Source organism: Chinchilla lanigera, unplaced genomic scaffold (genome assembly GCF_000276665.1).
Source record: "Chinchilla lanigera isolate Chin_1 unplaced genomic scaffold, ChiLan1.0 scaffold00042, whole genome shotgun sequence".
Lineage (NCBI taxonomy): Eukaryota > Metazoa > Chordata > Mammalia > Rodentia > Chinchillidae > Chinchilla > Chinchilla lanigera.
The window spans coordinates 929,514-946,608 of NW_004955443.1; the positions used below are offsets into that span (position 1 = coordinate 929,514).

Consider the following 17,095-nt stretch of genomic DNA (forward strand, 5'->3'; position numbering starts at 1 on the left):
AAAAAAAAAAAAAAAAAAAAAAAAAAAAAAGAATAAAAATTAGTATCTAAAGTGTGGCTCTAACAAGTATTCTCTTATATCATTGTTGTTATTCATAAGGATGCAGCTTAGATGGCTTTGCACTCAGAGATTTATCTCCGTGTTCTTTTATCAGTTCATTGCAAATGTCCAAGTTCTCCATAGTCTGGGAGTATTGCCATGTGCATAGTCAGAAAGACTTGCCCTGTTTTCTTTCATTCTCTACTAGCAAGTTGTGTGTTTTGTGATGGGGGGCAGCCTTGGACCCGGGTGGGCACTGAGGGATGGTAAGCCCTCTGTTTGATTTCTTGCTCTCTGATGGAGTAAGCAAACTGTGCCATTTGGCAGGAACTGAGTCACAGAGGGCAGATGGCAGGCTCCTTCTCAAACCTCCAGACAGCATCATTGTCAGGACCTTGCTGATGAGGTCTGCACTCTCTGCCAACTGAAAACTCCCAGCGCTGTGTCCATGAGTTCCTGGCGTAGATGTCTCTGTGCCTGAGCTCACTCTGGATGCGCATCTGCAGAGGACTCTATCTATTCTCCTCTTATGTCTTTGGGTGGTGAAATGCTTTACATTGAATTTTAGATCCATACAAATATTTGTGATGGTGAATTATTTTGATAACTGTTTTGAATGAGAGTTTTGAAACAGCATATTTTTTTCTTATGATGGATTCCAAGAAACCTGAGTTAATCATCTACAAAATTTCTCTGAATCATCTGTACTGGGTCAGATAAAAATGACATTTTAAAAGAGATGCCTTACTTGATAACTGCTTTGCGGTGGATTCACCTTGAAGTAATTATCTTTTTGTTCTTATATGAAAGGAAGTTCTGTGTGAAATACACATGTGTGCAAGACGTGTTGTATATTGACCACTATTCTAGACAGGAGAGGAAAGGGTACTCAGAGATCAATGCCATGCAGTCTCTTCCTTCCTGCCCAATCAAGTGGCTAAGACTGGGTCTGATTACAGTGATTAGAATGCATTTGATCCCTGGAATGCATTGGCAGACCTATGAAATTTTCAGCATTTGAATCCAGTGATACTTATTAAGTTTATCAAAGTGCTTGCTATTACATAAGCAGCTTACAGTTCAACGTATGGATTTTCATGGGTGGACAGAGTATGGATAAGTCATGATCTTGTCCTAATTGTGTTCCTTTCTCATAGTAATTGATAAAATTTCTAACCTTAGTTCTTTGACCAGAAGTAATGACTTTAGCACCTGATTCTTAGAGTAGTTTTGTAGGTATTTAGCACAAAAGGAACCTCTTATGCTAAACATCCAGATGGCCTCTAAATTTGTAGACTGAAATCACATTTTAAGATCATATGCATTTTGATATTTAGGTTTTGGCATATTTGCCTAAAAGCATAACTCATTTTAACTCATCACATAGGTCTTATGTGTTGGCAAATTGACTCAGAAAGCAAAAGGAACAGTTAAAGATAAATGTTAATGTATAGTTGCTTTCTCATTTTTCTCGTATCCCATATGTTGATTTTGATCTTCTTGTAGGGGAACTGTGTTATTTATAATGGAAGATAAAGATTATTGAGTATTTCTACTTTGAAAATTGCATTATTCATGGAATACATGGGTGTAAAAACCCTTTATGAAAAATGAAATGATGTCTTTGTTATAATTTTTCTACATTGCTCAGTCAAATTCATCATTGTCTTCAACTGCACATCTATTGCAAATAACTTCTTCTTCTGCCTCTAGGCTGCAAAGAGAGAGATCTTTGGGAATGTCCATCCAATAAACAATGTTTGAAGCACACCGTGATTTGTGATGGGTTTCCAGACTGTCCTGATAATATGGATGAAAGAAACTGCTGTACGTGATTACATGAATTTGTCAACACATTTTTAAAATTATAAATACCAATTACCTCACTTTGAATACAAGGTATACATTTGTATCCAAAGCTTCTGATTTCTTCAGACCTTTTGACTAAACCTCTACTGGTAGAGATATATGCCAAGAAGACGATCAAATTCTAACATTGTTTATAACATTCACAAATTAAAGTACCCCAAAATGTTTACATGGGAGACATAAAATACAACCATAACATAATATACAAACATTAAAATTAAACTAGGAAGGAATAATTCTCCTGAATTCATTATATACCTTTAGCTGATATATTAGTTAACTTCTCAATACTGTAACAAAATACCAGAGATAATCTATTTAAAAAGAAGAAACGGTTGTTTTGACTTACAGTTCTGAAGATTTCAGTCCATGCTCAGGGGACACACTGTTTTGGGGCCTGTACTGAGGCAGCACATCATGTTGGGGTACACAGCAGAAATGGCCAGTTCACTTCATGGCTGGATGCGGAAAGAGAGGAAGAGGAAAGTTCTAGTGTCCCAATATTTCCTTCAAGGCGTGCCCCCAGTAAACAGATCTCCCCCTAAACACCATCTCCCAATGCACCCGCAATTTAAGGACACTTACCTTTACTTAATGGGCCTTTATAAGGTACTTTATCTATCTATCTATCTATCTATCTATCTATCATCATCATCATCTATCTATCATCTATAGTTCAGAAGTTCATAAAAAGTTTACAGTTATAATCTCTGGGTGTTAGAATTATTACACTTTTGTGCCTTTTAAAAATATTTTTACAGCTAAGTGAATAGTTATCTTTGGAAACAAACAAAAATTTATGTCTCTTAAGATTATTTACTACAGGGGGCTGGGGATTTAGCTCAGCGGCAAAGCGCCTGCCTGGCAAGCGCAAGGTCGTGAGTTCGGTTCCTGGTACCGGAGAAAAACCAAAAAAGATTATTTACTACAAGTAACAGAAAGCCGAACTCTGACAATGAGATATTCATCATTTTTATTATCATATATATCCCATATGTTTTATATCGTCAGATGACAAGTCCAGAAAGTTTAGGGTGAATTCTCGGGGCTGTATATGGGAATTCAGTACTCTGTGATTCCTTTATTTTTCCTTGACCTCAAGCTGGCTGGTCAAAAGCCAGAGCACCTGGGCAGCCAGCTCCCTTGATTGCATCCAGTAGGAAGGAAAAATAAGTTTGCTCCTATGACTGGAACATCACTAAAGGATTCACTCAGGTCAGCTTTGAGTAGAGTTACAGTTAGCAGTCTAGAACCTTTGTGTAGGTTAGAAAGATCCTGTCCAGGGACAGCTGAATTCCAAAAAAGAGCACCATGTGGGGAGAACTAATTAGAAGAAAATGCTCTTTCCCCGGGCTGCACCTATCCCAGGCTGGGGCTTATGGCTTGGTCAGCAGAGGCTGGGAAGGAGCTATCTTGCAAAAAACAGCCATGAAACCATAGTCCCAGGCTCTGCTCTCAGATGTTTACTTTTGGGCTAATAATTGTACTTAGGGAAGCATAATTGTAATTTGGAAAATGTCATGCCCAGCTTAAAGTAATCAGTCTTCCTCTGGAGCTAGGGATGGCAGGTGTGGTGCACTGAACAAAATCAGATTTCATTAAAGAGGAAAGGAAATGGATGCTATGTAGGCAAAGAGATTTACTGTAATTTTAAAAAATCCAAGAGAGAATTGTGTCTGACTCAGAGAGTAACTTAATAGTACAGAATTTTTTTTTTTTAAAAAATAACTATATCCACTTGCTTGAACAGAGCTTGTTTTCTTCCTATTGTGGCTCAAGTCTTCTTGTTCCTCTCGCTTTGCTCATGCAGATGTTAACCCTAATCCTTAACCCTTGGTGTCTCTGCCACTCTGGATACCCATTTCTTTTTCAACCCAATTGTTAAAATAAGAGAATCTAGGCACTTGGCCACTGTAAACCTGTTTAAATATTTGGACGAGTTGACATCTATTGTATGATTGTATGTCTATTATACAGATTGTACAAGTTCTGTTACTCTACACTAATACCTACCTGAAGGGCTCCTTGGCCACATACTTTCTTTCTGCCATGCAACTGTTGGCAAATGAGGGTGTGCACGTTAGCAGCAGTCACTGGTACTTCCAGAAGTTTCAGTCTTCTTACCTTTTGCTTCCCCTGCCAGCATTTTGCCAAGATGATGAACTGGAATGTGCCAACCACGAGTGTGTATCACGTGAGCTGTGGTGTGACGGAGAAGCCGACTGCTCAGACAGCTCGGATGAATGGGACTGTGGTAAGCTGCTCGCTGCTGCCAGCTGCCGAGTACTCCCGTGCCTCTCAGCCGTTTAAGTTAAATGAATCCTAAATTACTTCATGGTTTTTACAAACCAAGTTCATCTATTTTGCTTTACTGCTATAAAGCTGACAGTGGTGATTCATGGATGTTATTTGTAAGTCACAGATAATCCCTCCCCCATGTCACTTCTCTATTCGAAACATCTGTATTATATGTCTAAAATTTGGGGCTCAGATTTGGGCAATCATATAATTTCTTAAATAGATTTTTAAAACATTTTATCACTCAGGTTCGATAATGATCAATGTTCTGCGATTCTTTGATCACGGATTTATACCTCTTGGAATAGATATTAAGTGGCCCCCCATCTGCTCTATGCTTTTGCTTCAAATGAAAAAGAAACTTTAACTTCCCTGGTTCCTTACCGGGACAGGATTTAAAGGTGTCTCCCATAGTATTGCCAACAGGCGGTTTGTAATCTTGAGTTATCTAATTAATTCCTGACGCCATTTTCACCACTCTTTTCTTTCATTCAGCTTTTTTTTTTTTCAGTATGTTCCAATTACTTGGACAAATCATAATTTTCGTGTGCTGTGTTCAACTGCATAGTGTTTAGTAAGTGATCTGCGGGAAATCGAGTGCAGAGGCTGCTTTTTGGTATAATAGGGAGTAGTGCATACACCACATTCATCCTAAACTAGCATCACTTCACACTCTTGCAAGTGCATATGCTTTCTCCAAAGAAAATGCTACAAAGAGTTATACCTAGCTCCTTATAATTTATGCAAATCCCTGGGTCAAGTCAAGACAGTGGGCCCTGCCTCTGACAGTATGTGGCTTAAGAAAGTCAAGAGTTGACTATTTCACAGCATCTACAGTTCAGAGAATGGACAGAAAACATTTCTAACTCATTTTTTTTCTTAGTCTACCATCACACTGAGAGTAGTGATCTGCCTGCGGTGGGGATTCCCCCAAAGGTTCTTCATCTAAGTAAATAAGAATGAATGTATGCGATCCGAATAAAAGAATTTACAGTTATGATTTGGTTTCCTGAGAAGAAATGTTTTTAATTAGGGTTTCCTGCCCTTTTCCCCTCAGTGACCCTCTCTAAAACTGTGAACTCCTCAGCACTCCTGAGTGTTCACCGATCTGCGACAGAACACCACGTGTGTGTGGACGGCTGGGAAGAGACCCTGAGTCAGCTGGCCTGCAGGCAGATGGGTCTAGGGTAAGGTCAGTAGTTTGTAGCACTGATGAATTTCTCCGCGGGCCTCACGGACCTCGGCAGCGTTACCTTCCTCACGAACGCATAGCGAGTGAGCGCTCTCAAACAAAGAGGACTCCGCAGTCTGGGAAAGGAATCAGGTAAAAGGATTTTATTTAACTACAGGCACCTGCTGGGAAGAATGCGGCCCCAAACCTCCTTTGACGAAGACTCAAAGTAAATGAAGTAATTGTGTTTCAGGCACTTCTGAAATGAAATACTTTCATTATTTATAAAAGCATTAAGATGGTTTCCTTTATGGAAATTGTATGAAAAAACTTTTCATCTTGCAATTTCCCCCCAAGAGGTTATTCAAAATTCCTTTTTAAGCAACACACATTTTTCAGTAATTCAAGGAAAGGAGAATTTGAGTTTGCTGGCATTTCTATTACCATAAGTAACACAGGAAATGTAAATCAAGAAATAACTCACCATCTTTTGCCTTTTAGCAGCATGAAGAGATGCAGTTTGGATTTACTACAAATTCACAGAAGCAGATATTCTGAAATTTACAGACCTTCTTTTTGTGAGGTTTTCCTTTCTTCATTCCATGGCAGATAGAAAGCAACAATTTTCAAAGGTCTTAGAATAGGTATATGAGTGTATATGTATATATTTATATGAAATATTTCACATATCAATACATATTTCTTTTAGAAATGATATACATGAGATTTTGAATAAATGTAGAAATATGCAAAATAAAAGTGAAGTAGTTAGAATAAAACCAAGCAAATGTCATTTTCTATTATCCATTGAGCAAGCATGGGAGAATTTTACAGTGATGAGCCCTGTGATCCTGGGATGGCACTGAAGCACATTTATGCCATCCCCGTTTGAAGAATTATATGACTCCCAACATCTTGAGCTCATTTTTCATATTCAAAGGCCCTTGTCTTTGGAAAATTGCATAATTAATGCTGATCTATAATAAAAGAACTTTAAACTTTTCCAGTGTGGAAAAATTATATTTGTCAAGATCCCTCTAATTATGCTCCATTTTCACAACTTCCTGATTCTGTCTAACTGAAATGGATATGCCTGTAATCAAAAATAAATTAATGTGCTTAGTTTGAGCTTTCATCTCACCAAGACCAAAGTTATTTCTTAATTTGAAAATTTGATTATACAATAATAGAACTGCCACATTTCTTTTTTTTTTTTTTTAAGAGCAGAATATATTTATTGAGTGAAAGAAAGCTTCTTTCCAAGAGAGGGACAGAGGGGGCCGAGTAGGTTGCCCAAGACTCTGTCTTTTCTAGGGACTTTTATAGAGCAAAACCACGAGGTGAGGTAGGTCCAAGGTAGGGGAAGAATGGACAAAACTATGGTCAACCAATAAGCATTGTTCAGGTAAAACTGATTAAATCGGGGTCAAATGGGAAGCAAGCGGGCATGAATACAGAACAGGGGATTTTCCTGTTGGCTAGTGACTGGGGTTGGGCTAGTGACTCTTTCTGGCTTTTTGAAGGTAGTTGCTATCTATTTAGAATATCAACCCCTGATGTGTACTCCTAGGGAAGTATGTGGGTACATTTGTTTAGTCCTTTGTCTTGAGGTCTGTCCCACAGAAAATATGTCTCCCTTCACAAGGTATCTTATCTTTCATGTTGGCTCCTTCAAGGGCCTGGCCCTATCTTACTGCCTATAATATTTCTATCTAACTCAGCTGCCTGTAACATTCCCCCTCTGAAGAAGTAACCCGAACTGCCATGAGGGAGTAACAGGAGATGACCGCTCTCGCTTCTTCAGGCTGAAAGGGATTCTAGTTGTTGACTGGCAGTCAGAGATGTTTTCCAGGGGTCTATCTAAAGGCCCTCGATAGACACCAGGCATTTTCACCTTGAATAGGCATATAGCTTTAAATCTGGAGGAGACAAAGCCAAAGAAACAATTAAGTATGCATGGGCCAAATAATAAAATCAACAGGATTATTATGAGTATAGTCAACAAAGATTAAAATGGCTCATGCTTATATAGCAGACACATGGAATTCCTACTAAAATTATGTAGGAAAAACCTTCATCTCCCATTTTGTCTTGAAGTACCAGTTCATTCATTCATTCATTCTGGAAGCATATATAAAGAATGGCATTGTAATGCAGTGTCCAGAAGCAACTAAATTCCAGTGGGTCACTCATCTACTCAAAGGGGGAGATTTTGGAGATAGTTCTTCAAGAATTCAAGTCTACATCATGTGGCATATTTTTCTGGGATTCCATTGAAATGCTTCCATGGTGAAGGCAGTTGATTACAGAGACCTACATTTAGGGTATTCAGATCCCAATTATGCCTCCGTGTCTTACAGCACAAATGTTAGTTCTCCATTAAGTGCTTGTATGAATAAAAATAATTGTTATTTGTTGAATCTGAACACTTTTTACTCTCATCCGTAGATGAGGTGTTTTAGGAGTTCACCTCAGGCTGGAAATACAATGATTATTTGCTTAGGCAAAGGTATAAATAAATCCCCTAAACTCTCTTTACAGCATGTTGACTTTGCTACCTACATGTCCAGTATCAAAAACATATGCACATTGATTTAATTGACAGTACAGATCGAATTTGACTGCCCTCTAATACTTGCCAAATGCTCAGTTGAGACATCTGGTGTTTCAGAACTTAGTCCAAGGGGATGAGACTTTCTGTGTCTCTTGGCTCCCTTAGTTCCATCTCTGTACAGAATGAGATCATCGGGAAACAGTGTGTCTGGGCTCTCCCATTTTGGCAAACATTCCTTTATGGACTTAGTTATAATTGAATTTTGTCCCCCATCTTTTAGAGTTTGTCAGTACAAGTAACTTCCTTTTGCAGAATGTTTCTGTTTTAGGCAAAGCTATAGTCAAAGTAGCATCTGTTATATCACCTAGTGGTTATTAATCTTTCCTGATGTAAGAATTTACATTGTAATTTCCTTCTAGTTTATTCCCAAAGAAAAGTTTCTCACTTCACATTTCTTTAGTCACATAAGAACTTTTACTCTAGGACGGTTTCCTAATTGATGTGCTTTCATTAAACCCACAGCTGGATGTCATCCTCTGGAACAGTAAATCTATACTAGGTCCTTTACATAGAAGTCACAGCGAAGCAGTTTGAAAACTCATTACGATTTTTTAAAATTGAGAAATAACTTATATGCTATAAAATTCGTTCTTTAAAAGCATATAATTCAGGTGCTTTTACTGCATTCACGAAGTTATGCAATCAACACTGTTTAATTCTAAAATATTTTTATTAATCCCGGAAGAAACACCGTGATCATTAACATCATTTCTTTCTCTGTCTCCTGATAAGTACAAATCTACCGTCTGTCTCTGGATTTTCCTGTTGTGCACATTTCATATAAATAGTATCATACCACATGTGACTTTTGTGTCTGCCCTCTTTCACTTAGCATGTTTTCAGAGTTCATTCATCTTATAGAACATATTAGCACTTCATCCTTGTTTATAGTTGGATAATTTTCCATATTTTGATCATCTGTTCATCAATTGATGGGCAACTACTTCCTCCTTTTTGACTACTATTTATAATGCTGATATAAACAGTCATATGCATGCTTTTGTATGAACATGTATTTTCAAATTTTTGGATAGCATACAAGTAGGACTAGTATGGGGCAAGGGTAATTCCATATTTAATTTTTAAAGAACTTTCCCAAAAGACTGTACCATTTTATACTACCTCTAACAATGCATGAGAGCTTGCATTTCTCTATATCCTTGTCCACACTTTTTATTGTCCATTTTTATTATAGTCAACTTAGTGGATATGAAGTGCTATTTTCATTGGGATATGGATTTGCATTTCCCTAATAGCTAATTATGTTTAGCATCTTCTCATGTGTGCATTGGCTACTAGTGTGTCTTTTGGGGAGAAGTGTCTATTCAAGCTTTTTGTTTCATTATCATCTTTTACTAATATATATTTCTATTATTTAACATATGGGCAGCTACAAAGCCCTATGATTTTCTTTCTAAATGTTTATTTTGTTCCTTTCCTCCCATTTATTTATTATATGCATGTATACTAGTCATTTTTTTGATGCTGGGACAAAATATCCAACACACACAATTTAAAAAGAGAGAGATTTAATTTGACTTTTAGTTTTAGAGGTTCCAGTCCATTGTCAGCTGGCTCCAAAGCAGGAACATCACGGCAGAGGAGTGAGGTGGAGCCAATATACTCACTTCACGGCAGCTGAGAAGCAGAGCATAGGGAAAGACCATTAGTGAGAAATACTCACTCCAAATGCACCTGCCCAGTGACATACTTCCTCCCACTAGACTGCATCTCTTAACTATATATTCAGCTGTGAACATCAGGGGATTAACCACTGATAACTGCAGTGCCACCATAACCCAAGCATCTGTCCTGGAATTTATTAATCCAGTCAAACTGACAATAAGAGTAAGTGATGCAACATTTTTACTCAGTGCGTACCTACTAGGAACTGTTCTAGATGCCTAGAGTACAATAGTGAACAAAAAGATAATGATCTTGCCTTAGATAGCTTATATTCTACTGGATGCTCTGAGAAACCATAATAAACAAGTGAATAACATAGGAGTTTAGAAAGTAGAAAGGGGTTTGAGAAGTGGGAAAAAAAAAAAGGACATGAGGGGTCCCAGAGTTCAGAGTTGAGGTAGATTTTACTTTTTAATAGGATGGTCAGGTAAACCTCACTGAAAAGCTGACAGTGTGGCAAGAATGTGAAGTAGGTGAGCGATTTTCCAAGTAATTATGGGAAAAAACATTCAACTGAGAGGGAGCAGTTGTATGGCAGGTACTGAGGCAGGAATATTCCGGAATCAAGGAAGCCAATGAGATTAGAGTAGAGTGACTGGGCAGGGTGGTAGGGGCTGGTGTGGGAGAGAGAAAGCAGCGGGTGCTGCAGAGGACAGAAGGCCTTGTGAGCCACTTTAAGAAGTCCGACTTTTACTTTGAAATGGGAACCTTTTGGGAAATTTTGAGCAGGTGAGTGCCATTACTGACTGAAAGGGGTCAGTCTGGGTGTTGTGTTGAGAAGTTGAGTTAAGAAGCCATTGAATTATTCCACCTGAGGGATTGTGATGGCTCAAATCGCTATGCTAGCACAGAACATGGTGATAAATTGTTTGATTTTGAGTATGTTTTAAAACTAGAGCCAGCAAGAATTTCTGACAATTTGGAGGTTGAATAGGAGGTAAGACAAGAAAAGAACCATGAATGACTTTAAAGTTTTCTGGCTTGAGTAACTAGAAACATGGGATTGCCATCAGTTGAGATGGAGAAGGCTACAGATAAAACAAGTCTAGGGAGAAAAATCAACTCTCTTTGGACATGTTAAATCTGAGATCTCTTTTACACCCAAGAGGAGACACTTAGAAGACTCAAGTCTGGGATATATTAGGGAGGTTACCTGCCCCCTACCGCTCTCTCAGAGTCATCTGTATTCATCCAGATGATGCATATGTTTGTGTGACTGGTGATACAACCAATGAAGTGCATGCAGATAAGGAAGATAAGACAACAAAAGCTGAGACCTAACACATGAACAGGATGGGAAGAAGTAGCCACCCAGAGGAGATGAGGGAGAACAACTGGCAGGAGTGCATGGTGCCTTGAAAACAAGTGTATCTAGTAAGAGGCAATGGCCAGGTGTATGGAGTTCTGCTAAGAGGTCAAGTAAAAGGGGGACTGAGAACTATTGGATTCAGCAGTTTGCAGGACATAGCTATGAGCAGATTTACTGGTATGAAAAGGCAAAATCCTAAGAGACAGTGGGAAGAGAAAAATGAAAGTGAAGTATAGGATATTTTTGAAGGTTTTTCTTCATAGGAACTAAAGAAATGTGAACACTGGCTGAGGGCACCTGATGGCGTGGGTGAGGGGTATTTGTTGCTTTCCTTCCTGTGGATGCATTCCCTATTCCATGGGTTAACCCTTGATAAAGCTCTACCTGCTGTTGTACTTAATAAATTATTTCTGTCAAAGTTTGTCTTTAATTTCATATTTTTAATTAAGTAAGTTTGGACTGTTCTTGCCAGCTGTGGGCCCATCATAAACTGCTTCATCTTTTTCCAACTTGTACTCCTGCTTATACTCCTACTGTTTCTATGTGGGTTTGTGTTTTGTCTGTGGTCCTTGGGTGCATGGCCTCTTTCTTCTGCCTCTGTGTTCATCTATTCATCATTTTCTCCACTCCCTGTCCAAATCTTTCAGGACCTCATTCATGTCCCATGCCTTCTATGAAGGCTTTCTCATCTTCTTGATCTGCTTTAACCCCTAAACTTCCTGTTGTACTTAAAAATCGGTACGATATGAATTCCTTCTTAGTCCTGCAATTCTTTATGCCATTTCTCTTGATTTTTATGCTTTATCTTATTTTCCAAACTAAGTTATACAAAGTAATAGTGGCTGGTGCTTTTTATTAGGTGCTAGGGTGTTGCATGTACCTGATACATATTGTCCTAGTTTACCCACATTGAAATCCCATAAGATTGCATGAGAAAACTGAGGCGTAGAGATGGCAAGGAATTTTGCAAGGTTACAGAGCTGGAAAATAGGGAGCCAAGGCAGAAATCCAAGCAAGAGCAGGGAACCTCTTGAGTATCAGAAGTAGATCCACTAAGGTACCTAGTTATTAAATAAAGAATAAAAGTCTCCTAAGGACCTGATTTTGGTGATCCAACAGCTTCTTAAACATAAATGCTTTTTAGCATTTCTTTACATTGAACATCTGTGGTCAGACTTACTACCAGCTTATGATCTTATCATTGTACAATTTTTAAGTATTTAGATTAACAGTTTGAAGGTGGGAGGTGAGGGAAATTCATCATGCAGAATCACAATCCAAGTGTTTTTTTACTTTTTGAAAAGTTATTTCTTGTAATAAGTAGATGCTTGGCATGTTCTAAGCAGAAACTGCCTAAAACAAATCAATGCAGCGCTGTTTTCTTTCACAGTATGTGTTAGAGCTTTTCTGGCAAGTGTATGTCTTATGCACTGGGAATTAATTTCTTACCCATTTCTCAAAGGCTGGTGGTTAAATGGCCCTTTCACTGGAAAGAAAAACCGTAAAGTCCAATGTGTGGGTGTATTGTTTCCTGGAGTATTCTATTCTGGAGTAAAGGAAAATAATTTTCTTTAAAAAGTGCTACTAGCTAGAGGAAGAGGAAATGTTTTTTAAGTTCTTCTACGAGACTACTGAGTATAAGACTTTAATAAATAAAAGCCTGGTGTTTTTACCAGTTATCCTGAGAGCATTTCCATATGGTCATTAACAGAAAATGCTGCAAAAAATTTTGATATTTGTTAGCAAACTGAATCTCAAACTGTGTCAGTTGAATGAATGAATAATTTATGAAATTAAGCAGAAACTTCTCAGTGGTACAGTAAAATTCACTATTATTAACCAGAATGAAAGTAGGCAGCCTTCTGAATTAATTAGATATTTTTCTCTCTTATATTCTACTTGATTATAAAAAAAACATCCTTAAAAGTAGATTCCTATCAAGATTTATAAAAAATAACTCCCATGGGGTCTCTAGAACTAAGTACTACCAAGACCCAGTTTTTGGCTTTCTCATCTTCACTCTAGTAACATAAGGACTAATTATGAGTAATAAGACTGAGGGATAGGAAAAATCAATCTTCATAAAGTCACTAAGAATGTCAAAGTTCTTATTCAATATCTGAAATGTTTTTTAATTTGTCCTTCCCACTGAAAGACTCTTCTGTTGTATCTGTCTGACACAACACCTATGTCTGACATTACACAATCCTTTTAGCTCGTAGCCCTAAGTTCCAGTGTCCACTTGACTATGTCACTTATGTAAACTCTGTCATGGTGATAATATTGCTTTTGAGATCCAACCCACTTTATAGCAATATCAACTTGAAGATTCACAGTCAATCCATTTAATAAACTCAAGTCTAATTTCATTCCAATCTTTCACCCTTTGTACATTTTCAAAAAACTAAATACAAATAAGAATATATAGAATTTTTATTCTGAGTGACAATAATTTTTTGAATTAAAACCTTACACTTAAAGTCACTTGGGGCAAGCATGTGTTGTGTTGCTTTATTACAATCTTGCCTTCTTTTGGTACTGCCTTCCCTTCCTTTTTGCATACTTGCTTCACTTCCCATTTGATCCTTGGAATATAAGCGGGAGTGACCATCTTTGTATGTCTTTTTCGTTTCACTCTCAGTGACTGGTTGAGGGGTAGGTACCTCATCCAAGCAGGATCAAAGTACCTCACTTCCAGGCCACACTGTTTGGTGTTGGGACACTTAAAATTCTTTAACAAGGTTTTGTTTCATTGGATCCAGAAAGAAGACTTTTCTTTTTGGTCACAAAGATGAATGGATGCGAGTTTAAAACTGTAGTCAACCGATTCCCTGACTTGTAGAAAAGTCACTTGAAGACAATCAAATCTTGAAGACCATCAAATCACTGTTTCCGTTCTCCTCATCCTTGAGCCTCAAAGGAAGCCAAGATGAGGGGTGGAGTCCTAAGGATACTTCCTTCCCTATCACCAGCCCTTCCAAGACCAGCACATCCCTTCAGTGATTATTAGATTTCTACTTATTAGTACTCAGAAATTACAGCACTAGTATAGGCATTATCCTGTGGATTTTTGTTGGTATAATTATAGTATTAAGCCACTTTTTTTTAATCCTAAAGTTTGAATCACTTATCTTGTAATGGACCCAAAAGTCACATGTTGCTTTAAAATTTTGAACTGAATGAAGGTGGGCATATTTTTAGAGAGCATTTTCTATGCTTTTATATTCCTGAAGAAAAGGTAACTGACAAAATAAGGCCAATGTTAGAAAAGGAAAGTGTTTTTCTAGTTTACAGTCTTCTTGGGCAAGTAGGATTTAAAAAATGGCACAGTGAAAGTGAAACTTGAGATTTCTAGCTTTACATGATGAGTCAAAACAAGGTCAAAGCAAATGAGAAACATTTTCTTTGAAACATGGTTCAAGTTGCCATCAGTAAAATGTTGAGCCTCTGTGTCTTATCAGTAACAACAAAAAAATTGTTTAAAAAATGTGTCTTCTGGATTATCAAAAGGAGAATTAAAATACCATCTAATTGTAAGATTCAGTCATAGGTTGTTTCTGCTGCATAACCTGGGGCCACATTTTATTCATCATGGCCAGTGAATTCAGACAAGGAAAGGTAAATCTGGGACATAAGGGACTATTCCGATGGAGACCAGTTTGTAAGAAACAATGGAGAATAGACTAGGGACTTTTGAATCTTATAATTAAATGGTATTTTAAATTAAAATGTTCACAATTATTGTTTTATGCCTTACAGTGTTTATTTTAAATAGTAAATTTTTATTAATTTCATTTTCTAATTGATATTAGAATGATAATATGGAGTTAGTAGTTGTATTTTATAAATTTACATTTTATTTCAGGTTATATTTTTATAAGTGGATTAAATGTTTAGCTTAATTGATGTTTTTAGTATTATAAAATATAAACACTGGAATTTGATCTCATTTTATATATTAAATATAAATTTTACAGCAGTTTTTGTAATTTATGCCTGTAGGTTTTTGCCTAATATAATTATTGTATTCCACCTCTGATGTAGACTGAGTTTACTGAAAAAATAAACTTATTCTGTATATTCTGCCTTAAATATTTCTACTGATTGGACTTTTTAAGCTGAGATGTCTTACCAGACAGATGATTCAATAGCGGTGTTCATTCATGCTTTGTCTGAAACCTGTTAATGCCCTTCTGTCAAAATTTTCAGCTCATCCTTCTATTTGATAAGTAGCTCAACTGGTCTTCAATATTAATATATCTAGTCTCTAGGAACCAAACAAGGATAATAATATATCAGGGTTCCAAAAAAGATTTTGAAAAGCAGACACAAAATGTTTAGTGGGACTATCCCACATTCTGAATAAGATACTAGAATTGCAACTAATTTATCTTGTACTCCACACAAAGCATTTACAATTTAAGACCAACTGTCAACTACTGAGGTTGAATATCAAGACAATTTTTCTACCACAATAGACACAATAAGACATAACTTATCCTTTAACTGAAATGTGCAACATGTTGCTGCTTTTTTAATATCGAAGGTGAAGAAGTCTTTGGTTTTTGGAAGTTTCTGGTGACCTGCACTTTTAAATTAAGCAGCCCTAGTATGCATGGGATCCATGTCACTGAATGTCAAGATCTTATGAGGATAGAAGAAAGGGTGAAGTTGTCTAGTGATCTGATTGCTTTCTGAAGAATCAAAATACTTGATTCTCTTCAGAATTTGTGGATGGTCCTGTTCTCATATTTCAGCGCGGAGAATCATACATTTGTATATGTGTCCTATGGCCGCACAAATCCTGAGAAGCAAATCTGAGGCACATGTTTTCACCTCCCTATATAGTACATCGTGCCTTGGCATCTGCAAGAGACTGGTTCCAGGACCCCCTCAGATATCAGGGATTGTAGGTGCTCGAGTCCCTTGATAAAACAGCAGTGATAGCATTTGTACATAACCTACCTATGCAGTCCTCCTGTATTTTAAACAACTCTGGGTTACTTATAATACTCTACTTACCTATGTATGTATGTAAGCATTTTTATACTATATAAATAGGAGAATAATGACAAGGTAAAAAGGCTGAGCATGTGCAGTGTGAACACAAGGAGCCTGGTCTCCATTTCAGCAATGATTTCAAAGTGTGGTCCCAGGCCAGCAGATTCAGCATCACCGGAGGTCTTGGTAAATAGGCAGATTTTGAGTCCCTTCCGAGTCCTGATGAACAGAGAAATCTGGAGACAAATTCAATAGTCTATGTTGTAACAGGTCGAACACTTTGTGTGGCAACAGGTACTACAGGTGATTTTGAAGAAGGCTAAAGTTTGACAAACACTCTTCAGGAAGTCCATGAATTCTCAGTCTTATCCTAATAGAAATATTTGTCAAATAGGAGTATGAAATGAATTTTTAGCAACTCATTAGCTTGGTTAATAGCACCTAGATATACAGACATATGGTACCTGGGCCTCCCTTTGTACCGGTGCTGTAAGTATTGGATTAGATTATTTTTGTAATTTCCTTCTCAGTTCATGACTCCGTGGCTGCTGCAGAGATGTGTAGTCTACGTTCTCTACGGACCCTTTTAGAATATTGTGACTTGGATGTGTAACAGCTGCAAAATGCTGCTTGTCTTTTGCTCTCTACATAATTGAATTTCATTTTTCTTATCCTCTCTTCTGATTTTTTCTCCTCTTCTCTTAAGAACTCCTCTCTCCCCCACCTCCCTTCTCCTCTTTTCTTCTTGTGTTCTGAGGAGCAAACTCAGAGCCTTGTACGTGCTAGACAAGTGGCCTACCACCCAGCTACAACCCTGCTTCTGGAATTTGTCTACTGATATAATATGGAAAAGAATGTTAAGTATATTTTAAGTATTTAAGTAAAAGCAATACCAATCATCAAAAAGCTTTGAGCAGCTATTAAGTTCCAGCTAATTTTCCATAGCATGGTTTATATTATGCACATAGTATTAAAAACTAAAATTACAGACACATGTTCTTGACAAATACTGGCATCATTACTGGAGAGCAAAATTCATAATATTAATCAAATATTTAAATTTTGATTTGATAGTTTTAGTTCTAAAAGTTTATTCTAAAATCATCCT

At 37.3% G+C, this 17,095-nt stretch overlaps 1 protein-coding gene across 3 annotated transcripts in view; it reads left to right on the plus strand.

Annotated features, from left to right (window-relative positions):
- The window catches only part of Corin (corin, serine peptidase), a 248,946-nt gene that overhangs the window by 207,859 nt on the left and 23,992 nt on the right, over window positions 1–17,095 (plus strand). For all 3 annotated transcript variants that reach the window (XM_005391890.2, XM_013518122.1, XM_013518121.1), the window contains 3 exons: window positions 1,753–1,866; window positions 4,052–4,162; window positions 5,264–5,393. In XM_005391890.2, the coding sequence (XP_005391947.1) occupies window positions 1,753–1,866; window positions 4,052–4,162; window positions 5,264–5,393 (355 nt within the window). The remainder of the gene's footprint in view (window positions 1–1,752; window positions 1,867–4,051; window positions 4,163–5,263; window positions 5,394–17,095) is intronic.